The sequence below is a fragment of the Odocoileus virginianus genome, chromosome 2 (genome assembly GCF_023699985.2).
Source record: "Odocoileus virginianus isolate 20LAN1187 ecotype Illinois chromosome 2, Ovbor_1.2, whole genome shotgun sequence".
NCBI classification, from domain to species: Eukaryota; Metazoa; Chordata; class Mammalia; order Artiodactyla; family Cervidae; genus Odocoileus; species Odocoileus virginianus.
The window spans coordinates 46,479,097-46,505,313 of record NC_069675.1 but is presented as its reverse complement, the minus strand read 5'-3'; the positions used below and the strand labels follow the sequence as shown (position 1 = coordinate 46,505,313).

General features: G+C 44.7%; 1 protein-coding gene and 1 non-coding gene across 3 annotated transcripts in view; one reads left to right on the top strand and one right to left on the bottom strand.

Moving 5' to 3' along the window:
• POLR1A (RNA polymerase I subunit A) overlaps positions 1–25,942 on the bottom strand; it is an 83,626-nt gene extending 57,684 nt beyond the window's left edge. Inside the window, exons 1-12 of one of the 2 annotated variants that reach the window (XM_020889449.2) lie at positions 25,745–25,942; positions 19,376–19,580; positions 17,876–18,025; positions 14,112–14,219; positions 12,875–12,960; positions 12,359–12,462; positions 7,327–7,413; positions 6,594–6,699; positions 6,166–6,328; positions 4,203–4,373; positions 3,305–3,427; positions 429–659 (exon numbers count right to left, since the gene is read on the bottom strand). In XM_020889449.2, the coding sequence (XP_020745108.2) occupies positions 429–659; positions 3,305–3,427; positions 4,203–4,373; positions 6,166–6,328; positions 6,594–6,699; positions 7,327–7,413; positions 12,359–12,462; positions 12,875–12,960; positions 14,112–14,219; positions 17,876–18,025; positions 19,376–19,580; positions 25,745–25,821 (1,611 nt within the window). In that variant the 5' untranslated portion in view covers positions 25,822–25,942. Of the gene's footprint in view, positions 1–428; positions 660–3,304; positions 3,428–4,202; positions 4,374–6,165; positions 6,329–6,593; positions 6,700–7,326; positions 7,414–12,358; positions 12,463–12,874; positions 12,961–14,111; positions 14,220–17,875; positions 18,026–19,375; positions 19,581–25,744 lie in introns of those variants that run through there. The other variant, XM_070479376.1, reaches the window with a different exon arrangement.
• LOC139031752 (small nucleolar RNA SNORA76) lies at positions 18,157–18,283 on the top strand. The gene has a single exon (XR_011484227.1). It is a non-coding gene; the product is annotated as a small nucleolar RNA SNORA76 (small nucleolar RNA).
• Positions 25,943–26,217: the final 275 nt, after the last annotated feature.

The following is a 26,217-nucleotide window of genomic DNA, read 5'->3' as shown; positions in this document are numbered from 1 at the left end:
AACATACAGATTCCTGTGTTCCATTTCCAAAGAGTCTAATTCGGGGTAGGGAAGGGGAAAAAAGGGAGACAAACGTGCATTTCCCACTGGCTCGAGGAATGCTGCTGCCGAGGACCACTTTTGAGCAGCCCTGTTTAAGGGCAGCAGATCACTGTGGAGTTACAATGAAAGGGCATTTCTCCAGCCCCTGGTATGTAACTGGAATTGTGCTGCCTGCATGGGATGATCAAATGAAGTTTTATTCATGGTGCTGAGGCCCTAGGGAATACCCACAGGTGGGGTCAGCCCCTTGTGGGGTGTGGGGGGTAGGTGTGGGGTGGGAGGAGCAGGAACAGTTTTCACAGCCCTCCTACACTACCATGGCTGAAGTGATGGGGGAGCCCAAAAGGAGCAGCCTAGGCCCCTGACCAAATATGCCTGTTACTCACAATTTTTGTCCCCTGGGGCTTAGGGGCCCCCGTAGCTGGTGTCAGGAGCTGTTTGGCCACGGCCTCCCGCTGCGTGAGGTCCGAGGCGCTCAGGGCTGTGCGACTGCCATCCTCGTTGATGACCATAGAGGCTCCGGGGTGCACGTTGGGGCCGTTGATGACCGCCTGCCTCAGTTCCTGAACATTCCAGGGGGTGACTGGTTGAGGGTAGGTCAGCTTTGTGGCAAACACCTGGAAACAAGGAGGGAATATGAAAATTCAGGGTGGGCAGAAAAAGGTCAGAAGGACCCCCAGTGTGACTCAACAGGCTGTGTGACTTTTCCCCTAAGATGTGGACGTGCTCTCTGAGCCAAGAAAGGTCCTTCAACCAAAAAAGCAACATCTCCCTGTCTTTTCCACAATCATTTTTCCAGATTTGCTCCCTCCAAGGAAGAGAGCAGGTCTCCTTTTCTAGCAGAGTAATCTGCCCAAAAAAAGTTATCTGAGGATAGTAATTTATGCAGTAGAATTTTTTTTAACCTATTTTAAAATTTCATCATTTCCTAGTCTGCCAATAAATTCGTAGTCCCAAAAGATGGAATATAGCCTGGAACATGAGCTTGAGAGAATTGGCGAATACTTGCTCTCAAGTATCACCCTTCCCCACCAACAATTCCCCTCCCCTCACCCCCCAGCAGTCATCACTAATTGATGGTGGCCATGCCCTGAGCCCAGACATGGCATCTTAATCTCTTTACCTGGCCTGAGATAAACCCGATTCAGTCCCCTGATACGTGAGAAAATGGCAGTGCTCCATTTGACAAGCCAGGCCTGCACCACACTCCAAGGAAAATGAGTGCCCTGGTGAAGCGAGTTCTGAGCTACTGAATATTAAAACCCTCTGATGCTTCAAAAGGCATATAACTACGTTAGAGACTCTTGAGGAGTCCCATGGAAAGGCACTCGCTGAACACTGGCCAGGTCTCTGCATGAATGGCACCCCCACCCCAATCCCCGCCACCCTGACCGGTGCTCCCTGCCCTGTGGCCCTCTCCACCTCTGCCGACGCAGTGACCACTACCTGACAGAGCGCTTATGTACAGACTGTGCCCAGCTTAGGATTTTTCGGATTTTATGACAGTGTGAAAGCAACATGTATTGGATAGAAATCATGCTCCCCATTTTGAATTCTGGTCTTTTTCTGGGCCTGTGAAACACGGTGCAATATTCTTATGAAGGTGGGCAGGGGCAGTGAGCCTCAGCTGCTGGCTGTCAGCCCTGGGATCATAAATATCCCATACACTTAGAGCCATCCCGTTGTTCATTTTCAGGACAGTGTTCAATAACTTCCATGAGACATTCAACACTATCACAAAATAAGCTTTGCATTGGATGATTTTGCCAGTGGTAGGCTAACATAAGCGTTCTGGGCAGGTTTAAGGTGGGTTAGACTAAGCTATGCTGTTCAGTAGGTTAGGTCCATTAAATGCACTTTTGACATACGGCATTTTCAACTTACCACCACATCATCATAAGAAGAGGAATATCTTTACTTGTGTTATCTGTTTATGTGTCTCCACCACTGGAATACAAGCCTCACAGGGACACACTAGTCTGTCTGGTTCACGACTGGGTCTCTAGCTTATCCCCCAACCTTCACTTCCTCTGCTTCTGTAACACCAGTCCACAGTGAGTGCTCGATGGGAAGGGTGTGCACAAGAGACCAACAGGCAGTTTCACACACTCTGCTCCTGAAAACCATCCTGTGAGCAACAGGCCACTGTGGCCCTAGGCTTGGGGCAGGCCTGGATGTGGGCAGAGGGGGACCTTCAGAGTCCCTCCAGTACCAAATGAACCAAGATCCAAGAAAGAGAAGACCGCTGAAGGTGGAAAGAGGAGCAACACTAAACGTCTCTCCCGAAGCTGGGGACCCTGGAGGCACCATGAGGCTAAAGCCAACAGAGGTCCCTGTTCTCCTCTGTCCAAAGAAAGCAATGAACAGGCCACGGGCCTCTCCTCCCAGGGCCTCGGACTCAGGAAAGTCACCACTGGGCTTCCCAGTGCTCTTCCCTGACACCTCCGGGTGCAGAGGACCCTGGTGCCCAGGAGGCAGTGGGCACAGGAATGGGTGTTCTTCTCTGACTCTTGTCCCCTCACACGAGAGCCACTGCCTGGGAAGCCCATGTGTGCCTGGGGGACAAGGCGGCAGCATGCAGGAGGCCATCAGAACACCTGAGCTCTGCTCTCTGCTCCTTGCCAGTCCTCCCCCGAGAGTGGCAGCAGGGCCGTGTGCGAGGAAACGAGCCTCTCCACGGGGCGAATTAAACCATCTTCTGTTACTGACCTCAAGGCCCATTAAGGAGGAAGTCGATGAAGGGGCTGCTGCTAATGAGTACCGCAGCCTCAAGTGGTGGGGAAGTGAGAAAAGAAAACTGGTTCCCTGAGGAAACACTAATGGGTGGACGGGGCGAATCGCCTACCCCTGAGGATCTGGGAAGAGGGGTGATGCCTGCTCCCTGGGGCTCTCCCTCTTCCTCCGCAGCCCTGACTCCTGATGCCAGGCAAGTACACGGAACAAAAAGCCCCCTTCGTCCTCTTTGTCTCTGTCATGTATTCCATCTGACTAGGAAGGTTTAACAACTAGACCAAGATGGGCAGGAAGAGGAGAGGTGGGTGGGATACGCACCCTATGGGCTGCGCCCTGGTAGCCCAGGGGTCTGTCTTCCTTGTGGGTGGAGGGTGTCTGGAGACCTGGTGGGGAGTGAGAGCAACGCCACGCCGTGGCCTCAGGGTCCCCTTCTAAGGACTCAATGTGGGGAGAGGCAAATGCTGTCTTCACCCACGCCTTCTCCCCAGCCCTCCCTCGCCACTCCCATCTGCCACCTAATAGCACATACCATGGGAATTCCAATTTCGTTGGTGTTGATGTACATGTCCGGGCAGATGACCGAGCGCGCTGCGTAGTCTACACGCTTCCCCATCATGTGCTTTCGGAACAAACCATCCTTCTTCTCCAGGATCTTTATGGGGGAAAAGTCCACAGAAATCATTACAAAAATTAAAAAATCAAGACTTAAAAATATGAAGTTGTTAGAAAACATATGTTGCTGTTTTTTAGTTATTGTGTCCAACTCTTTTGTGACCAAATGGACTGTAGCCCACCAGTCTCCTCTGTTCATGGGATTCTCCAGGCAAGAATTCTGGAGTGGGTTGCCATTTTGTTCTCCAGGAGATCGGTCCAACCCAAGGGTTGAACCCGCATCTCCTGCATTGGCACGTGGGTTCTTTACTGCTGAGCCACCAGGGCAGCTCTAGAACATATATATGCCATATTTAATTGTGGGCACAAGTTAGTGACTGAGCACGAGCGTGAAAGATGACACTTCTATTATCCACAAGCTTGTATAATGGTAATGGGTTGGCGAAAAAGTATGGAAAAACCCAAACAAACTTTTTGGCCAACCCAATACTATGCACATCTTTATTATGTTTAGGTTTTTTGATCTGCAATTTTAATTTCAGTCACTTCTTCAGTTAGGACCATCTTTTATTAATATCTTCTTTTACCCCTCTTTCAATTAATTTATCTAGTTGAAAATAAATCTTTCATATTTTACATAAAAAAATAATAAAATAAAAATAAGTAAACCAAAACTACAGTAGTGCCAATTAGTTAAAATAAAACAGTCATAGGCTAGGAAAAAAACAAGTATGGTTACTATTTTCTTCCTTAAGACAAATATGTTTATTATTTAACCCCTTTGGCTAGCAATGGGGATCCAACTTATTGCTCACCTGTCTAATGCCAGGGTACTTTTCCATCATTAATTTGTCCATCTCACTATCAAACACAATATTAACGTGGCTCTGAAGGCGAATCCAAATGTTGTAAAGTTTGTCTGTGAGGGACTGCCCTGGAAGCTGACTCAAAAAGGATCGGTCCATAGCCATCGAAGAGTCTTTTTCCTGCCAAGACACAACCAAGAAAATGGGCGTGATGGAAAGCCCTCAAGAAGGCCAGGCCTGGTTCCACTTTTCTTTTTTACTTGAGCTCTGACAAATTATGAACTCTAAAGTTGGCCTTTATGCCTTTTGAACTTGATAGATTCGTGGCCCAAGTGCTCATAAATCGATCTTGTCTGTGTGTATCAACAACACATGAGGCGGTAAGCAGCCCTAGAGCACCACCTACTGACTGGCCACCTGGACTGTCCCCCTTGGGCTGGGTATGCATGACACAGGAGAGAGACAGATGGTCCCTTGACCCAATGGATCAGAAGAGAGAAGAAACCTGTCAGCGTTGATGGAAGGGGGATCCAGTAAGTGAGAATGTCATGGAACTCACTGGTGATAAAGTGGGCTTGTCCTCAAGCCTGAGGAAAAGAAGACTTCTGTGGTCTCAGAAGACTTCTGTTTTCTGAGAAGACAGGTGTGGTTTCTATTCTGGCTGAAGGAGCCTCCCAGGGCCCCCTGTATGATGACAGCACCCCTGTCAGACTAATCCACTTCTGAAGGCATCAGCTGACTCAGGGCCACACAACTACTTGTGAAATGGGTGAAACCAGTCTCACTGGTGTATCCTCAGTGCCTGGAATGGTGCATGCCTATTCACACCCAGCCATTCAGGATTCATGAGAGGGCCGTCGTGGAGCAAGTATGGGAAGAAACAACTCTTACCACTGATCAGACGGAAAGAGGGCACTGTGACTTCAGGCAGCAATGACCTCAGGAATCAGAGAGGATGCTGCTCATTTCTGCCGAGATTTAGCTTTTTTCTTGGACCAAGGCTACCCTACTTTCAAGAGACATCAACGTGAAATCCTCAGCTCTGGTCACTGGACGTGGCAATCCTATGGCCACCTCTTTGAAACTAGACCAGGACCTGCAGATGGCAGATATCTCTAATATTGAGCATTTTTTTAAAAAGCACATTTACACAGGCAGATCAGAAAACTTAAGCAAAACCAAAGAAACTCAAGCAGAAAGGCTGAGTTACCCAAGCACGGGTGTCCCTGACAGACTGTGGCGCCACCTGGTGACGGGTGGGTCCCACCCGGGGAAGGGAGCCTGGTAGCCTGTCTGGTATACTCAAGGCTGAGACAGTCCTTCCTATTTGCATCTGGGAAGCATCTTAGAGCTGGGAAGGATGTCAGCGATTTCAACAAACTTCCTGAGTGCCTGACTCATCCTTATACCCACTGTAGACCTAGGACACTAAAAGGGATTCAGGAAATGTTTGCTGAAACAGGAAAATGGAATTCAGCTCCACCATTTATTGGGGAGAAAACTGGGCCACAAATCTGACACTCCTATTTCGGGAAACTTCCAAATGCCAACACTGCTTTCCTGACCCTGATGCTAGAGATCTTCATGAGCCAAAATCAGAGCTAGGTGGCATGGGTCTCTGGTACCAGAGCCCAGTAGGGACAGGCTTAGAGCCTGAGGACCACACACTGTTCTTTCCAGAGCTGCCAGTGAGAGCAGGTAGCCCAGACCACAACCACAGATAAAACCTCCCCATAGATCACTCATTTTATTGTGGAGATGAGAACAAGAAACCAAAGCAAGTCAATCAAGGTCACTGGGCATGGTCACGGGGGTCATGCTCAGACCCATACTTTCCCCCAGACACTGCCCGGTCCTCCCAAACTCATGGCTCACACACAACCATACAGAATTGCCAACCAGTATCTCCCAGGACCCATAGCATTCTGCACCCACAGTGTAGGAAGCTAGAACTATGACATCAGCTCCTGACCTCTTCTGTGGTGGGTGCTGCCACCTCACTTGGCAGCTCCTGTTCTTGGGCCATCAGTGCCAGAAGCTTTCGGATTAGAACCACGTCCTTCATGACAGCCTGCAGGTTCACCGTCTGCCCGTTGGTGAACATCTGGTCCCCGAGGCGGTTGACAGGGCGATACCTGCAGGAGGACATGTGGAATCAGTGAACACTTCCCTCAGTCTCTCACCCACCCCTACTCACACACCCCAAGCTCCAAAAGAAACCCACATTCCTCCTGCCCTCAGGAAAGAGGAAGAGGAAAACAGTCCCAGCACCTGCCATGGGAGTGGAACTGCTGCTCTATTTTTCAGCACCTTTGACCCTTCCTTTCTCTCCCAGAGGTCATTATTCAATTATTCCATAAACCTTTTTTAGGTGAAATAAAGCCAATGAAAGGGTATTACCTTGAGGGTGGTACCACCAAGAAATCCAGAAAGAACATGCTGGGGTTGAACCTGGACTCCATGCCAACATCTTCCAGTCCCAAAAAAAGGTAATTCAGAAAGAACCCTGTATTTGAAATAAATCAAAAAGATCATTTAAACCTATACGTTAAGAGCATGGAAGGATGACCACAAAAATTTTTACAAAAAACCCAGAATATAGGACAATAGGGAGAGTAAGATCCCATGTGTCTTAATAAAAACTAATGAAGGAATTGCCTGGTGGTCCAGTGGTTAAGACTCTGAGCTGCCACTGCAAGGGGCGCAGGTTCCATCCCTGGTCAGGGAACCAAAATCCCACATGCCACATGGTGCAGCGAAAAAAATAAACAAATAAAAATGTAATATTAAAAAATAATAATAAAAACAAATAAGCAAATAAAATACATTTAAAAAAATTAGGTGAGTTACACTGCACCTTCAAGACACATGTCAAACTGTATTAAGCGATACCCACCCACAGCTATCATTTAATGATCAGGCTCAGTTACAGTAATCATCAAGTTCATTGTTCAAGGAATAAAGACTTTTTCCACACTATAAATCATCAATGACAATGTACCATTAAGCCTGCCCCAAATCTATGGTTCAGTTTCAGGAGAGATCTACAAGAATCACAATTTTGAAAAAATAAAAAGGCAGGGTAAAGGAGTCCAGGAAGTCAATGGGCTGTTTCTTTAGCCTGGTACAGCACCTTCATTTTTCCAAAGAGCTATGAGATGTTCTTGAGCACTGGAAGGGGTCAGGTATCCTCGTTTTCCCATCTGAGCTTCCTCAATTCCTGGAGTGGAAGAGGGTAATAGAGCACAGTAAGTCAATTAGAGGCACTCTTTCCATAATGGGATTTATCAATTCATTTCCCCACTCCTCCAAGCCTGCAATCTGACCAAAAAATCAATTTCTAGAGACTTCCATAGTGGTCCAGTGGCTAAGGCTCCACACTCCCAATGCAGGGGACTTGGGTTTGATCCTGGGTAGGAGAACGAGATCCCACATGCTTCAACTAAGACCTGAGGCAGCCAAAGAAACAAATTAAAATAAATAAATTTTTTTTTAAAAAAGTCAACCTCTAGGACAACCTATTCTCTGCGGTGGATATTTTCCCCCTTAATCTAATTTTTCAAGTAATGAAACCAAACAACTATTGTATGAAACCTAAAAGGTAGAGCCAAAGGGGGGGGGGGGGGAATCACCCACAATTATATCATGTTATCACCATGACCACTTTCATATATTCTTTTCTGGTCCTTTGGTTTATGCAGTTTTAGATCATTATAATTTCAGGTGTGGATTTACTTTGTACCACTTTGCTCATTTAGTGTCATCTTACGAGCATTTCTGCATGTTGCCCTATAGCTTTAGTCTCACCATCATTTTTATCTTATTTACTTATCTGGCTATATAGGGTCACTTAGTGGTGGCACACAGGATCTTCCGTTGCAGTGCGCAGGCTTACTTGCTTCGTGGCACATGGGATCTTCGTGCCCCAATCAGGGATTGAACCCACATCCCCTGCACTGCAAGGTGGATTCTTAACCACTGGACCACCATCGAAGTCCCTCACCATCATTTTTAATTGCAGCATGATATTCCTGAGAGGATGTTTTGTAAGTGACTTAACCACACTCTAATAGTTGGACATCTGAGCTGACCCCAATTTTTTTTTACTGTTATTAAGTCACACTGATAAATAGCTTTATGCACATGGCTTTTACCAGAAAGGTTCATAGCAGGAGAATTATGGATAAATGAAGATGAACATTTTTACGGATAAATGTATACTCAGTTTCTTCTTACAACTGTCATGCTGGTGATAAGTAGATGATTCTTGATTTCTCAGCTTAAGCAAGATCACTCTGAGATACTCTTTTATCAGCCACTCCCAGAGTAAGTCACATTCAGGAAGTGTGGCCCCAAGCATTTAGATGATTAAGAAAGTGAGTAATGTGACCTCTAGGTTCAAAACTAGCAACTTCAGCCTTAGTATAGTGGTGAATATCCCCTCCCGTCAAAACTATCAACCTCTTTTGGAACACATTCATTGAAATTATATACTGCTTGGGAATTTCCTGCCAGTCTATTGATTAGGACTCAGTGCTCTCACTGCCGAGGGCCTGGCTCTGACCCCTGGTCAGGGAACTAACATCCCACAAACCCTGTGGCTCAGCACCCACCTCTCCCCATAAAATCACTCAATATTTTTTTTTTTAATGCACTTATCAGGGTAGCTCTGTGTCTTCTCTGTGTTCCTAACAAGTAACAGCATTTAGGACCCAGCAGATACTAAGTTTTCACTGGCTTAAATACACATGTTCAAAATACTATAAGATAATCTATATTTAAAAACCCCACTCTTATTTGTAAAACCCAGCTTCATTCACCTCAAATTCTCTACTTGGTTTCCTTACCAACTGTAGAAGATACATCATGGAAAGTTTTTATAGAAATCTGTAACTTAGAAAACAATTAATAAAATGTACCATAATTTATTTAATTAGTCTCTACTAACAGGCAATTAAGCGGTTTTCAATTCAAAACTACTTAATACTGTGGGCACGCATAATTCTTAGCATAAGATCATAAAAGTGGGACTGCTAGGTCAAGAGTTAACACATTTAAAATTTTGATTCTTATAAAAGTAAAACAATTCAACCAGTTAATGCAGTTGAAGGAAGTGTGGGGAATGCAATGGAGAGACGCTCTGACCTTTGGGGATAAACCAGACATAGGAAGCTATGGGTGTTCAGTGGGAGAAAAGACCCCATTAACCTAAAGGACAATTCTGTGGGCATTTCTGGAAACTTCTGTCTCAGTAAGCTGGCTTGATGAGCTGAGGAAGATGAGCGGCATCTGGTAGGTCTCTTCAGCTCCTGACTCAAGAGCTGCTATTGCAGGAAGTGGCCCCAGCGCAGTTTAACCCCTATTAAGGCAGATGGAGGTCATTCACTCACTAGGTTTGAGTCAGAAGAGACTTGCAGAATGCCACCTCCTCACATGGACTGCACCCTTCCTAACCAGGCACTTTCTGAGCTTGCAAAAATGCTATTTGCCTCAGGAACTTCCCTGGTGGTCCAGTGGCTAAGACTCCGTGCTCCCAATGAGGGGGCCCGGGTTCCATCCCTAGTCAGGGAACTAGATCCCACATGTCACAGCCAAGAGTTTGCATGCCACAACTAAGACCTGGTACCGCCAAATAAATGAATAAAAATGAATATTAAGAAACAAATACTATCTGCTGACCTTGTTTAAAAAAAAAAATGAAATCTGCTTCCATAGGACTTCAGAACAACTGTAACGTGTATTTAGTTTAGCTCTAAGAGCTCCTGTATGAAAGGAAAAAAAAAAGTTGGGAAGTCAAACAGTGAGGAAGATTGGATCATGCTGGGCGAAGCACCTTGGGTGTTAAGATGTCTCACTTGAAAACGCTAGCAGGCATAATGGGACTTGAATAGCACACTGGTAGTGTGTGAATTTCACAAGCTAACAGCATTCCTAGTGAGATCAGGAGTACGTGGGGACCACTGAGCACAGGCCTGACTGCGTGGCCCCATTAGATACTAGGGACGTGGCCAGATCATTTGTCCAAATGCCTACCTGCCTCTGCATCACCTCTCCCAGTAACTGACCTGCCTCACCCACAGCCTTCCCTGAGAATGGAGGCCACAAGGTCAGGTCCCCAGCTTGGCACTGGGCTCAGCCACAGGATGTTCCTGGGCATAAGGCTGAGTACCCAACAAACAAATGCCTGCTAAATACTACCAATCCAATCCGAAAACCGTCCAAGACCTCTGCTGACTTGTTTCTGAGGCACAGGATTTTGGTTAGCACCATCATATTCTCGTAGTTGCAGTGACAATTACTCCAAAGAATTGGTTTGGCAAAGGCGCTTAAAGGCTGCCTAACTGTTAGATATTTGCCCCAAATAGTTATCCTCTAGAATTCTGACCACCCTTCTTCTCAATCTATGAATATTCCCTAAAGTGCCCTGAAGTCTAGAGTAGCAGTTTCCAACCTTAAAAATTGTTTTAAGGGCTATGTATAGTGTAGAAAAATCCATCCTTGTGTCTGTTAATGGTTAAGCATTAAACAGATTTTCTAAATGCAGTGTAGTATCCTGGACTGGATCCCGGAACAGAAGGAGGACATTACTGAATGAACTGGGCTTCCCAATGGCTTAGAAGGTAAAGAATCCACCTGCCAATGCAGGTTACAGTCCATGGGGTCACAAAGACTCAGATGTGACTGACCAACCAAGCACACACTGGATAAACTGGTGACGTTCAAACAAAGTTTGCGGGTCAGTTAACAGTAGTATACCAATGTTAATTTCTTAGTTTTGATAAACGTGCCATGGTGATCTGAGATGTTTCATCAGGGCAAACTGAGTAAAAAAACACATAGGAATTTCTGCAGCATGTCTGCAATTCTTCTATACATCTAAAAATTAGTCTAAAATAGAAGATTTATTTTAAAGTAATAAATAAGTTTGCTATACTATGGTCTAAACGTTTATATTTCCTCAAGATTCATGTGTTGAAAGGGCTTCCCTGGTGGATCACTGGTAAAGAATACACCTGCCAATGCAGATGCAAGAGCCTCGGGTTCGATCCCTGGGTCGGGAAGATCGCCTGGAAGAGGGCATGGCACCCAACTCCAGTATTCTTGCCTGGAGAATCCCATGGACAGAGGAGCCTGGACCTGGTAAGCTACAGTCCATGGGGTTGAAAAGAGTCAGGCACAACAGAGGTAACTTGGCATGCACGCAGGCACAAGGTGTCCAAAACAGGTGATGCTTTTTCTGCCCTGGCACACTGGCCGCATTATAATCAAAAATGAATGGCCAGTATCTACATAGCATATTCAACATAGCAGGCACTGGGCTCAATATTTCAAATGGAAAATCTTATTTAATCTGTACTAATTCAGAAGAAAAACCAGAAAACATTGTTAAACAAACTTAAAACTACAAAAATGAAAAATCAGGAGTACTAAGTCTCTCAAATTTCTTTCCAGGTACCCCTAAGGGGAGGGCAGAGCTGAAGGGGAGACACTCTACTCCAGGGATCTGAGAGGACAGCTAGGGGCAGCCTGCAGGAGGCGCTAATGTTCTTTAGATGCTCACAGTTTTTCTTTAAAATTCACCTACATTTTTTATTTTTAAATATATATATATTTTTATTTTGGCTGCGCTTAGGTCTTTGTTGTGGTGCACGGGCTTTATAGTTGTGGCATGCAGGCTGAGTTGTCCCGAGGCATGTGGAATCTTATCTCCTGGACCAGGGATGGAACCAGCGTCCTCTGCATTGGAAGGTAGATTCTTAACCACTGGACCACCAAGGAAAATGTCCCTCACCTACATTTTAGTTCAAAATATATCCACACTTGTTTGACAACAAAATGGTTTGAACTATTTACCAAGTAAATTTCTTAACTTCTTCCTCAAAAATCTTTCAGAACACTGACCACCTGTGGCAAGAGGTGCCCCCTTCAGGCTGTGGGGCACTGCCTCGCACTGTAGCCTAGCGGTTCTACACTAGTGGCCAGGACTGAGCATGCACCAGGATGCCCATTGCTCCTAAGACCCTGGACACCCACCATCTGCTAGCCCACCACAAACACGCAGCCAAGAAGCATGTGGTACAGAGGACCAGGGATCCCCAAGTCTTGGGACACATCTGATGGTCACACATGAAAAACACACCAAGGGCCGCCCAGGGCCTGCTTACCCTGGGGTTCAGTGTCCTTCTGGTCAGCTCTCCTGTGCACCATGGCTGGATATGTGATGGTTAGTTTGCTATTGTGCTCCTTTCGGACCACTGACCGCCCAGTTCTAGACATGAGGACAGTTGTGAAGAGAGAGAGAGAAAAAAACCCAACAATGTAAAATCTAAGATATGATACAAATGAACATATCTAAGAAACAAAAACAGACTCACAGATTTAGAGAAGAGACCTGTGGTTGCCAAGGGAGAGGGCAGGTAGGTGAGGGAAGAATTGGGAATTTGGGATTAGCAGATGCAAACTATTATGTATAAAATGGATAAACGGCACAGAGAATGATATTCAATATCCTACAATAACCATAATGAGAAATATGAAAAAGAATACATATATATGTATATATATACACACACACACAACTTTGCTATATAGCATAAATTAACACAAAATAGTAAATCAACTATACATCCATAAAACAAAATAAAAAAAAATCAGAGGGGAGGTGGCACACTAGGACTCACTTGCAGTGGGGACATCTCTTAGCGGTCATATGTACCTTCCAAAAGACAGAGATGAGTTTGCTCCTGCTCTCACAGACATTTTTCACCTGTTAAAAAAAGTCAAAAAACCTGAGTGCGATCCTGAAGAGAATCTAGTAGGAATATATTTTGTAGTTTTCACCTTTTATTGAAAAATCAGAGGAAGTCACCCCATTTCTTAAAATTCTCCACAAAACCCTGACATAACCAAACACTGTCAATCACTAAGCGACTTCTTTCTTCAAGTTTCCTCATTCATAATAGGGGAAACTTACCAAGCTGTTACGAAGATAAAGAGATCATGAAGGCAGTGGTTAAGCTTGGAAGAAAGCAAGGATCAATAAATGCTACTTTAATTTTAAATTAAACCTGAGACAGCAGCTGCTATCTCCCCTGGATGGACCTCAGGGCTCTGAGGGAAGGCACATCCACAGTTAAGCAACACCAGTGGTTCAGAGCTAGTCTTGCAAATGAGACCCACCCTGGGGGCTTTTGTAACCCCCTCTGTGGGGCCCCAACCCAGACCAATTAAGTCATAATCTCTGGTGTGAAACTTGGGCATTAGGTGAACCAGATCTCAAGATTAGCCCTGCAGGTTGATTACCTACACCATTCATTCGCTGAACAAATTAATACTTACACAGATGCTATGGGGGAATGGGGAGGCAGTGGTCACTTAGCATTGGAGAGAGAAACAGGAACAGGACATGGGCCTCATTCTCCAAGTGAGACCTAAGTCAGAACCTCACTGGACACTGTACCCAAAGCACCTAATTTCTTCTAACCTTCTCAATTCTACAGGCAGGCATCAAAAATGAGGAACATGTCGCTTGGGAATAGTTATATAACTTACAAGGTCACAGGCTTCAACTTACAAGGTCACAGGCTTCACAAGAGGCAGAGCTGGGATTCAAAGCTGACCCAGGTCTGCTTTGGGAAGCCAAAAAAAAAAAAAAAAGTGTTTGACTCTTTGCAACCCTATGAACTGTGCAGCCTGCCAGGCTTCTCTGTCCATGGGATTCTCCAGGCAAGAATACTGGAGTGGGTTGCCATTTCCTGCTCCAGGGAATCTTTCCCAACCAGGGATCAAACCTGGGTCTCCCGCATGGCAGGGGGATTCTTTATCATCTGAGCCAAGGGATAACTCAAAGACAGTGCAGCAGAACTGTGATAATTATGCTAAAAACGAAACAGGGAACAAAGAGATGGGATAACTCACTTGTGCACCCTGGGATCCCAGGAGGTTGTTCTGCAGGATTTTGACTGTATATTGTTCTAGCTCTTCCTGAATTTCACAGGCAGTAGGATTAGCATTTTCTTCCAGAAACTGAAAAACAAGAGAAAAACCATGTGATCAAAGTAAAGCAAGCGCGTGACAAGCAGCACCAGGGGCAGCCTCTCCAAGGAGGGGAAAGCTTTATCTGAGGGGAGAGAAAGGAGAAACCTCAGGGCTGCTGTGGTGCCTTTTCAAAACAGTTTGGTCATGTTGCTGGTTAAAAAAAAAAAAAAAAAAAAAAATCTAAATTGAGAATGTCCTGGGACTTCCCTGGTGGTCCTGTGACTAAAACTCCAAGTTCCCAATGCAGGGGGCCCAGGTTTGATCCCTGGTCAGGGAACTAGATCCCACATACCAAAAGCAAGAGTCCACATGTTACAACGAAGACTGAAGATCCCACCTGCCACACCAAAGACACAGCATGATCAAATAAACAAATAATACATAAATGAGATTATTCAGCTTCCAATGGTAGTGGGCTAGATTATTAAGCCTTCCTGGTGGCTCAGACGGTAAAGAATCTGCCTGCAATGCTGGAGACCTGGGTGCAATCCCTGAGTCGGGAAGATCCCCTGGAGGAGGGCACTGCAACCCATTCCAGTATTCTTGCCTGGAGAATCCCAACGGACAGAGCAGTCTGGCGGGCTACAGTCCATGGGGTTGCAAAGAGTCAGACATGACTGAGTGACTAAGCACAGCACAGCACACAGATTATTAAGACCAAATGAAAAAGTAAAAAAAAAAACAAAAACAGGATAAAATATTTTTTTAAATGTAAAGTTTTGAAGAGTTGTCAGAACTGAGAGGGATAACCAGGCCATAATAAAAGGAAAATGGGGATTCAGGTCAAAGAGCCCAGGGGCCAAGGGCTGCCGCGCTGCCCAGCGCTGGGGCAGCCTTCAGCATAGCTATGTCCCTCCGGGGAAGATGCTGACAGACGTGGGACGCTCCCTGGAGCTGTACAACATGGCAGCGTGGCCTCAGAAACATTTTACAATCGAGTTATTTTGAACTTTTCATTCTGAAGGTCTTAAATGATGAATGGGACAGAAATCAAAGCCTAGAGTTAGTGAAAGGACAGTAATCAAACAAAGTATCTTCCTGCCACATCCCATCCCACAAACATGGGAAGCTGGGGACCCTAAGGGCTGTGTCCCTAGGAACTAGATGAGCCCTGGAACAGAACACCTGGATACCCATGGCCTGCAGTCCAGGGAGTCTTCAGCTTTGACTGTGGACTCTGATGGTCCCAGGTCACCAAGCACAGGGCAGAAGCAGTAAGAAGCCTCTCTGGAGAAAAGGGGCAGCATCCTAGACCTCAAATTATTTCTACAAAGAATTTGCTAAGTACAGTGTTGTTGCTAAGTTGTGTGAGACTCTATGTGACCCCATGGACTGTAGCCCACCAGACTTCTCTGTTCATGGGATTTCCCAGGCCAAGAATGCTGGAGTGGGTTGCCATTTCCTTCCCCAGGAGACCTTCCTGACCCAGGGACTGAAACCACATCTCCTATATTGGCAGGCAAATTCTTTACCACTGAGCCACCAGGGAAGCAAGTACAATGACAAACTGTCAAAGATAAGCACACCAGGAGGAGAAAGAGAAGTTTCTGGAAATATGGACTATAGTTTGATGTTGAAGGTGCTCATACCAGTGATGGTTACTTTAAAACTATTGGACTGTGGGTATAGTTAATGCATTTCTGTGTGTATACTTCACCCCAAAATATTTTAAGGTAGTGGGCATCCTGAATAATTTTATGCCAACAGATTTGACACTTTAGACAAAATGGACAAATTCCTGCATGATAAGTCATTTCAGTCGTGTCCAACTCTGTGCAACCCTAAGGACCATAGCCTGCCAGGCTCCTCTGTCCAAAGGATTTCCCAGGCAAGAATACTGGAGTGCGTTGCCATTTCCTTCTTGAGGGATTTTCTTGACCCAGGATGGAACCCACATCTCATGTCTCCTGCCCTGGCAGGTAGGTTTTTTTTAACCACTAGGGACACCTGGGATTCCTAAAAAGTATAATTTACTCTGAGTAAAGGTTTAAGAAAACCCTTTTCTCTCTCTCACACAAGCTCTCTCTTGGACAAATCTGACCTGAGATTAGTTTTACAGCCACATGCACACAGAGATATGGTCTTGTTTTGAATGCTTTTCTCACCTCGTTTGGGCTCTGACAACCCACACCAGGTCACATTTCTGTGTGGAAGCCTATCTGCTCTGCTCACCTAATGTCATTAAGATTGAATTATTCAGGAAAGGGGAGGGGAAGAGGAAAGGTGAAGGGTTTCCCTTTGTGATAAGACACAAGACAAGGATGCATGCTGCCCCTTGAACAAAGTCATGTAGATTCTAGGCCCCTAACAAGGTCTGAACAAAAAATGAAACATTTAAAGGCTGAAAAGAAATATAATTGCTATTATTCACAAGTAATATGAGTGTGTCAAAAATCTGAAAAAAATCTACAAATAAAGTATCAGAATTGATGAAACCCTTTAATCAGGTTATTTCATACAAAAGTGAGTAATATTTTGATCTACCAACTGGAAATGAATTTTAAGTAAGATATTTATAATAACACCAGGTTATCCCTGGTTGCTTAGACAGTAAAGAATCAGCATGCAACATAGGAGACTTGGGTTCAATGCTGGGTTGGGAAGATTCCCTGGAGAAGGAAATGGCAACCCACTCCAGTATTCTTGCCTGGAGAATTCATGGACAAAGGAGTCTGGTGGGCTACAGTCCATAGGGTTGCAAAGAGTCGGACACGACTGAGTGACTGACACTTTCACTTTTTACCAGGTTATTAATTATTAATCATGAATAAGATATTTATAATAGCACCAGGTTATTATTAATCATGAAGAGAATGTCTCTTTACAACATAGAGATCTGGTGGTCACCATCCACTCCAAATCACCAAACCCTGTGTTACCAGTAGTGGGACAACTGGACAGCAGGTGCCTCCTAAAATAATGCAATACAAAGGATCCTACATCAGGTAGGTATAATCTTACCAAACTGTGAATCTCACGAGGAAATAATCAGACAAATCTAGAATGTGAGAAGTCCACAAGACAACTAGTCTTATGTCTTCAAAAAAGTCATTGTCAAGCAAAGGAATTCCCTGTATTAAAATATTTTACATGAAAGCAGACCAAAGAGATATAATCATCCAAAGTGATGCATGATCTTTGGTTGGATCCTGGGTTTGGGGGGGAAAAAGCTCACTGATGGGTAAAATTTTATTTGTATGTTGCTTTCACAAACATTTCTTTAATTACTCTTATAGCTTCATATTTTCAAGCCTAGTTATTTGTACCCAGTCACAAGACTTAAAGCTCCAGAATTCTGGGGACCTTTCTTTTTGGCTGCATAGGGTTTTGTTGCTGTGCATGTGGGGGCAGCGAGTGGGGGTTGCAGCGAGCGGGGGGCTCCTCTCTAGTTGCGGTGCTCGGGGCTTCTCATTGCAGTGGCTTCTCTTGCTGCAGAGCTTACACTCTAGAGTGTGGGTTCAGCACACAGGCTTAGTTGTTCCAAGGCATGTGGAATCTTCCCAGACCAGGGACTGAACCCTGCATTACCACTGGACCACCAGGGAAGGCCCTGGTGACTATTCTCAGGGGACTATTCATACACAAACAGCTCTTGTGCCCTCTGCTCCGGCTTGTCTGGTTCCCAGGACAGTCACATCACCTACCCGGTAGAGAATTCTCTCCAGCTCATACACTGCTTGCAGGGCCCCAACTTCCAGGACTCTCAGTTGGCAGAGTAAGAGGTGAACCACAGCCCGGGGGCAGGTCAGCATGTGACAGTTTAAACAGGAGCCCCGGAGCAATAGGTAGAGTTTCTGAAGAGAGAGAATAAACAGAGACAGGATATTAGAAAGTGACGTTAGCAGTCAAAGTGATTTTCAACATACATACTTACAATTTTTGTTTCTATGTGAGCAGTTTACCTCTTTAAGAATTCCACTTTGACCTGTTGCCTTTGAGCCCCCACCTTGCCTGGGCGTGGCAGGCTACAATGCCAGAGCATGTGTGATCGAGCATAACTGGGGTCACCAGCCCCCTCAGTGGCTGCCCTTTTTTAACCATGATCGACAAGGCAGCCCTGGGTTGCTGGGGCTGGGGTATGGGGGGAAAAGAAAAAGAATTCCACCTCACTCTATGTACCTGGAAAGTCCTTCTTCGCTTTAAGAACTTAACAGATATTCTTCTGTATTTTTCACTCATAGTTTTATTTTAACCCATTAACATTAGAACTTTACTTTGGATCTGAGGTAGGGAACTACCTTTATTTTATTAAAATGCTAAATTTAATACTTATTTAAATATTGAAAATTATTTAAATATTTAATGTTTAAAATACTTAGTATTTAACAAGACATTCCTCTTCCCCTAATACAATTAAGACAAAAATCACATCCATGTACACTAATCTGAGTAGCTTAAAGGGAATCCTGGAGGCTGAGTTAACCAATGTTAAGAAGCTGGAAGTGTCTAAGTAGGACTGAACGGTCATCATTTTCAACTCAGCGTTGGGCCTTCTGGTGCTCTGTTCCTCCTGTCACTAAGCAAGAGCCTACAAATCTGCCTGAAGGCCTCAGGGAGGCCTAGAAAATTCCAAAGTCGTCTATGGCAGCGGTCCCCAACCTTTTTGGCACCAGGGAGTGGTTTCATGGAAGACAATTTTTCCACAGACGATGGCGTGGAAGGGGATGGTTTCTGGATGATTCAAGCACATTACATTTATTGTGTAGTTAATTTCTATTATTATTACATCAGCTCCACTTCAGATCAGCAGGTATGAGATCTGGGGGGTTAGGGACTCTTGCTCTATTGCCAGGAAAACCCCACCCACATTTCTGAAAGGCATAAAGCCTCTGAAACAAAAGGGGATAGATCTGAACACTGCTCCCCTCGTCCCTCTTCCTCCGTTTCCTTCCCCTAGCTTTACATAAAGATAACCCAGCTTTGGCGATTCTCAACAAGAATCAGATTGAAAGTTCGTCTAGGCAGGGCTAGAGGCTAACCTGGTTCCTCCAGGTTTTAAATCTCCAAGTAAAGAGTACTTTCACTTAGAGTGTCTGGAGCTAACCTCCTCCTGAGACACCTGCCCTGGGGAGCAGGCCGGCACTCACGAGTCCCACCTGAAGCCCTGAGACCCACGTGGCCTGGGTGGCCCGGTCAGGACTTACATCGAAGAGGAGAGGGTTGTACACGGTGAGCGGGAGCTCAATGTGGCCCAGGTGCCCAGAGCAGTTGGTGAAGTCCTGCACGCAGGTAGAGCACACCTCTTTGGAGTCAGCGGGGCCCAGAGCTAAATCATACAGGCCATTCACCGAGGGGTTCCCCAGGCTATCCAGGTACCGAGGGTTCGTAATGGACTTCACGCTTAATTTCCTAAGGAGATAAAAACCAGCAGGGAAGACTAAGGTTACCCAACTTCTCAGATGTTTCCTCTTCAGCACTTACAAATTCACGATTTAACATCCGGATCCTCAGCTGTGCTGACAGCTCCAGAGGGCAGACTTGGTGTCTGCCTTGCTCCTCACTGCAGCTCAGCACTTAGCACAGGGCCTGCATACAGCAGGGGCTGAATGAAGAAGAGTGAGTGGTAACGTCTCTGAAAGCCAGATTTAGACACATCTTGCACTAATAGAGCACACTGGAAGGCTTCATACGAAGGAGTTAAGTACTCACTACATGACAAATGCTCTATAAGCAGCAAGCTACCCAGGATTTTCCAGTATTCTTGCCTGGAAAATTCCATGGACAGAGGAGCCTGGGGGGCTATAGTCCACGGGATCACAAAAGAGTCTGACATGACAGCATGCATGCATGTGTGTGACTTTAACCCTTTGAGACAGGCATTACATATATATTTTTTCATTTATTTTTATTAGCTGGAGGCTAATTACTTTACAATATTGTAGTGGTTTTCGCCACACATTGACATTAATCAGCCATGGATTTACAGGTGTTCCCCATCCTGAACCCCCCTCTCGCCTCCCTCTCCATCCCATCCCTCTGGGTCTTCCCAGTGCACCAGCCCTGAGCACTTGTCTCATGCATCCAACCCGGGCTGGCGATCTGTTTCACACTTGATAGTATACTTGTTTCAATGCTCTTCTCTCAGAACATCCCACCCTCGCCTTCTCCCAGAGAGTCCAAAAGTCTGTTCTGTACATCTGTGTCTCTTTTTCTGTTTTGCATATAGGGTTATCGTTACCATATTTTTAAATTCCATATATATGCGTTAGTATACTGTATTGGTCTTTATCTTTCTGGCTTACTTCACTCTGTATAATGGGCTCCAGTTTCATCCATCTCATTAGAACTGATTCAAGTGAATTCTTTTTAATGGCTGAGTAATACTCTATTGTGTATATGTACCACAGCTTCCTTATTCATTCGTCTGCTGCTGGGCATCTAGGTTGCTTCCATGTCCTGGCTATTATAAACAGTGCTGCGATGAACAATGGGGTGCACGTGTGAGAGAGGCATTATAATACAAGTTTTTCAGAGGAACAAACAGGCTTAGAGTGGTCAGGTGATTTAATCCAGGTGACAAAGCCCAGAATGGCAGAGGTGGTGTTGAAGGTAGGAGAAAGACGTAGACCAGACCTAATGCCAAAGCCCACACAGTTCAAAAAAGGGGAAGTATTAGCATTCAGTCATGTCCGGCTCTTTGCAATCCCATGGACTATAGCCTGCCCGGCTCCCCTGTCCATGGGATTTCCCAGGTAAGAATACTGGAGTAGGTAGTCATTTCATACTCGAAAAGAAATTGTATACACATTAGCAGTCACTCTCCGTCCATCTCTACCTCCCTCCACCAGTCCTAGGCAGTAACTTATTTACTTTTTGTCTCCAGAGACTTGCCCATCTAGACATTTCACATAAAGGAAATCATGTGATATGTGGTCTCTTATAGCTGGCTTATTATTTGCATGCATTTTTATTTAAAAATATTTATTTAAAAATATTTATTTTTATTTATTTTGGCTGTGCCACTCTTAGTTGTACCACACAGGACCTAATTCCCTGACTGAACCCAGGCCCCCTGCACTGGTAGCACAAAGTCTTGTCACTGGGCCACCAGGGAAGTCCCCGCATATTTTTAAGGCTCATCCACATTATAGCCTATTATCTATACTTTTTTTTTTTTAATAGCCAAATAATATTCCATTTTGGGCTTCTCATGTGGCGTTAGTGGTAAAGAATTTGCCTGGCAACGCAGGAGATACAACATATTAGGGTTCGATTCCTGGATCAGGAAGGTTTCCTGGAGTAGGAAATGACAACCCACTCCAGTATTCTTGCCTGGAGAACCCCACGGGCAGAGGAGCCTGGTGGGCTACAGTCCATGCGGCTGCAAGGAGTTGGACATGACTGAGAGACTGAGGACGTACACACCATATTTCACTGTATGGCTATACCACTTTTATTGGCTTACTTTTACACTTTGGCTAGGTGACAGAAACTTCTGCATACAAGTTGCTGTGTGAATATATTTTGTCTATTACTCATGGATATATACCAAGGAATGGAAGTGCTGAGTTACATGTTTAACTTTTTTGAGACACTGCCAGACTGTTTTCCAAAGTGGCTGCACCATTTTATATTCCCAGCAGCAATACACCAAGGCTCTGTGTGTGTGTGTTAGTTGCTTAGTCGCATCCGACTCTTTGCAATACCATAGACTGCAGCCCACCAGACCCCTCCGTCCATGGGATTCTCCAGGCAAGAACACTGGAGTGGGTTGCCATTTCCTTCTCCAAAAGGAACTATAAAAAGAAAGTGAAGTCACTCAGTCATGTCCGACTCTTTGTGACCCCATGGACTGTAGTCTACCAGGCTCCTCCATCCATGGAATTTTCCAGGCAAGAGTACTGGAGTGGGTTGCCATTTCCTTCTCCACAGCAAGGCTCTAATATCTCCAAATTCTTGCCAGCATATTTTGTGATCTTTCTGTTTCCAGTCATCTTAGCAGGTATGAGGTAGTATCTCACAGTGGTTTGATAACTAATGATGGTGAGCATTTCTCCATGTACCTATTGGCCACTGGTATACCCTCTTTGGAGAAATGTTTATTCAAATCCTTTACCTATTTTTTAACTGGGTTATTTGCTTTTTTATTACTGAGTTGCAAGACTGCTATATATATTCTGAACACATGCGTTTTATCAGACATATGCTGTGCACATACTTTGTCTGAGTCCTGTTTTTTCACTTTCTTGATGATATTGTTTGCATAGTTTAAAATTTTTTAATGATTTAAACTCACTACTATTACTACTTTCTCCCACTACCTTTAGGCTAAATCATTCTTCACTGGACTTGGAGAAATGTTCATCTACATTTCTGCCTCTCATTTCACTTGGAGCTCTAAAACTTAACTGGAATTATAAATAAAAATATTTACTGCATCAGGCAAACACAAACTAATTAAAATGAGGCAAATACTAATTAGGTCTGGGTGCAAAGCCTTTACCACTAGATCCTCTATCATCTTCCATAAGTTGGTACTTCACTTCCCTTGCCTGGAGCCTATAATGATAGAAAAAGAGTAGGCCGGTGGGTCCACCACAGACCTGTGCCAATTGGCAGGACTATGTCCTCTGCTTATAAAGACTATACAAAGAGCTCATATCCAAAACTGAATGTATGTTTTTGTCTTCATCCTCAGTCTTTCCATGGTAAGGAACAAAGCTCCTCTCTCTAGCTGGGGAAAAGGAGAAAATTCCTCTAATTATAGCAGGAATGGGATGTAGAGGAAGGGCAACCAGCAAGAATTCCACCAGAGAGAACAGAGTTTAAGACTAACAAACTTGGGTTTCAGGATGACCTTTGCTGCCTCCTAGAGTCACCCTATTCTCTGGAAAGGAATTTCCTCTCCTATAACTAGAGTCACTCTCACAAACGGTTGTAGTAAAAATGGAGAGGACCAAGAGCGGAACAGACAGCTCCTCCGCCCACCCATGCACGCACCTAACAAATAATGCTTTTAATGTGCCAGACACACTTTTAGATGCTGGGAAAACAGACAAGAGTCCTTGTGCTCATGGGCTTTACATCCTATTGAAAGCAGGCAGACAAAAACCAAAATTAGTAAGCGCATAGTTTATTAGATGGAAGAAAATGCTATGAAGAAAAGCAAGCAAGCAAGAAAAGGGGGAGGATGATAGAGTGGGCCAATGGCTGGGGGGAGTCCGTACTGAGAAGCTTATACTTGAACAAAGGCCTGAAGATGATGAATCCAGCCATCACAGGGGGTCACCTTCACAGGAGGAAGAAGCAGGGAGTGCAAAGGTCCTGAGATAGATGTGTGCCTATGGCACTCTGGAAAGAGCTAGGAGGCCAGGGTGAGTACAGAGGTAAGTTCAGAGAAATACCAGAGGCCAGAATGACCTTTCCAGGCCATTTTAAGGACTTGGCTCTTACTCCAAGTGAGCTAGGAAGCTATTAGAACTTAGCACAACAAAAGGTAGCATAATTACTGAAATTTCTCAACCCTAGACTCAAATAGATCAAATGTTAGTAATGGGTATAAATTTACTCATGCAGTTCTCTGAAAACTCCACAATTCACTTCTAAAAAAATCAATTCTATTGCTTTTGAATGAAATAGTATCAATTTATGGCTAGTGATGATACAGTTGAAATTTCAGGAGCAGCATACTGTTGTAGCTCAGGAGTTTATTCATCCAGTCAGTCATGAGAGCTGAGGATAAAAGAAAGGCCAGTGGAGAGAGACAAAAATCCAAATAAGCACAAAAAGTAATCGAGGAACCATGATACAACTGTACTAGTTGTGGAAAGATCTCAGAAATGAGGGAGGTTGAGCTGCACTTTCACTGTAAGAGATGCTCTCCAAGTGCCTCCAGGGGGGGGCGGTAGGGTGAAAGCAGGGAAGTAGATCTCTCTGGCAGAGAGGATAATGCATGTGGAGGAAACAGCTTGAAGAAAGGCACAGATGATGAAACCTGATGGCAGTTTATGGAATGTGCAAGTGGTTTAGTAGGGCGAAAGAAGGGATGATGTTATACCTAAAATCAGCACTGGCCTGATCATGGGTAAACCTGTAGGCTAAGCTAAGAAAGTATTATTTACCTAAGGGAAATGGAAAGCCTTTGGGGAATTTTAAGGGGAATAGGGGCATGATCACATTTGCACTTTGGAAGAATAATTTTAACAGCAAGGTAGAGGATGCACTGGAGTGGTGTAAGAGCAAGGAGACAAAAGAAAAAGACAATTCAAACAAGAGATATGGTCTGATGAAAAGGAGGGTAGAGAACAAAGAAATATATAGATGACACACAATAAGATCCCAATAAGCAAATGAGATGTCAAGAGAAATGGGTCTAGAATTACAGCCCTGTCACAAAATAGTGAACATTTTGCACTAGATTAAGGTATACCATTTTGGAGGGGCAAGTTCTCCCTCCCTGTAGGGATAGGTGTAGTTTTTGGTATATGAGTTTAAGATCTCAGTGTGAAATTCAAATAGAGATGTCCAACTGCAGCTGAAAAAAACAAGCCTGAGAAAACAGGGAAATAAATTTGGGTTGGAGATTTAAATTTGAGAGTACAGATCATGAAAGTGGTGAAATTGTCTAGGGAGGACATTTTGGAAAAGAAAAGCTATTTGAATAGAATAGAATCTCAAGGAACAGCAAAATTTAAGGAAAAGAGGAATCAGCTAAAGAGACTGAGATGAATTCGAATATAAGCCACTGAATGCAAGGACCTTGTCCACCAGTGCGTCAGGAATGCGGCTCAGACGGTAAAGAATCTACCTGCAATGTAAGAGACCTGGGTTCGATCCCTAGGTCGAGAAGATCCTCAGGCGAAGGGAATGGCAACCCACTCCAGTATTCTTGCCTGGAGAATTCCATGGGCAGAGGAGACCAGCGGGCTACAGTTCACATGGTGGCAACGAGTTGAACAGGAATGAGAGACTAACATTTTCACTTTTCATGAACACCTAGCTTAGTGCCTGGCAAAAAGTGGATGATCAATAAATGTTAGTAGGTTGATAAACTGAGTTAGGAAGGAAACAATACATGTCACAGAAATAGAAGAACCTGAAAACAATAAAGTTCTGTCAAATGTTACGGTGACGAAAATGAGGACTTTAGAGGGTCTTTTTGATTTAGTATTAGTAACTAGGCAGAGAATATAGCCGGTCCAACCAAGAAGTTGTCCCATGAATTGAGTCTTGAGGCATAATCATCTTACAGACAAGAGGAGACTCATCGTGCGCTTAATAAACTACGTCAGAGACATTACAGTAACTCCACAAACCAGGCTGATTTAACGAGGAGACTGGCGGACGATAACGCTTCCACCTAGGAACCCCCACCTACCCAAATGCAAACCAGTCACACTTGCCTCTAGGCAGCGTTCACTAGTCCCAGACGTTCCCCGAACTATAGGTCCCAGCAGGCCATGCGCTACACAGCAATGGACTCTGAGGAGAAAGCGGGTGCAAGACCTGCTGGGAACAGTAGTTTACGGCCCCGACCCCAAGAGGCTCTTGCATGCTTCCCACCAACTCCTTACTTGAGTTCTTCGGCCGAATACATCCCGAAGGAAATGCCCTGCAGCCGCCGCCAGGGCATGTTCTTTGAGCCCAACATCCTCCAGTTCAGTTCCGAGCTCCTACACCCAGAGAGACGGCCCAGTCACCACTGTTGTACTTTTCACACCACCTCCGGTCTGCCACCATGTGATTTTAAACTGCGCTTGCGCGCGAGAAAGGCTCGCCTTAAGGAGATTTACAGGGACAATATCATTTCCGCTCTGGGGGGGGGGGGGGTAGAAAATAATTTCACGACTCTCGCGCGCCCCTGTATTTGGAAAATAATCGAACATATATACGAAATTTAAATAATCTTTTAGGAAAGAATTTCGAGGGAAATGAGGCCTACTGAGCCTTTAACTTCTGAAGCAAAGTCTTTCACATCATGAGCTTGTAACCTATTTTATGATTGATTTCTTCTTGTTCCGTCTCAGCCAATAGCCGAGCTATTCCC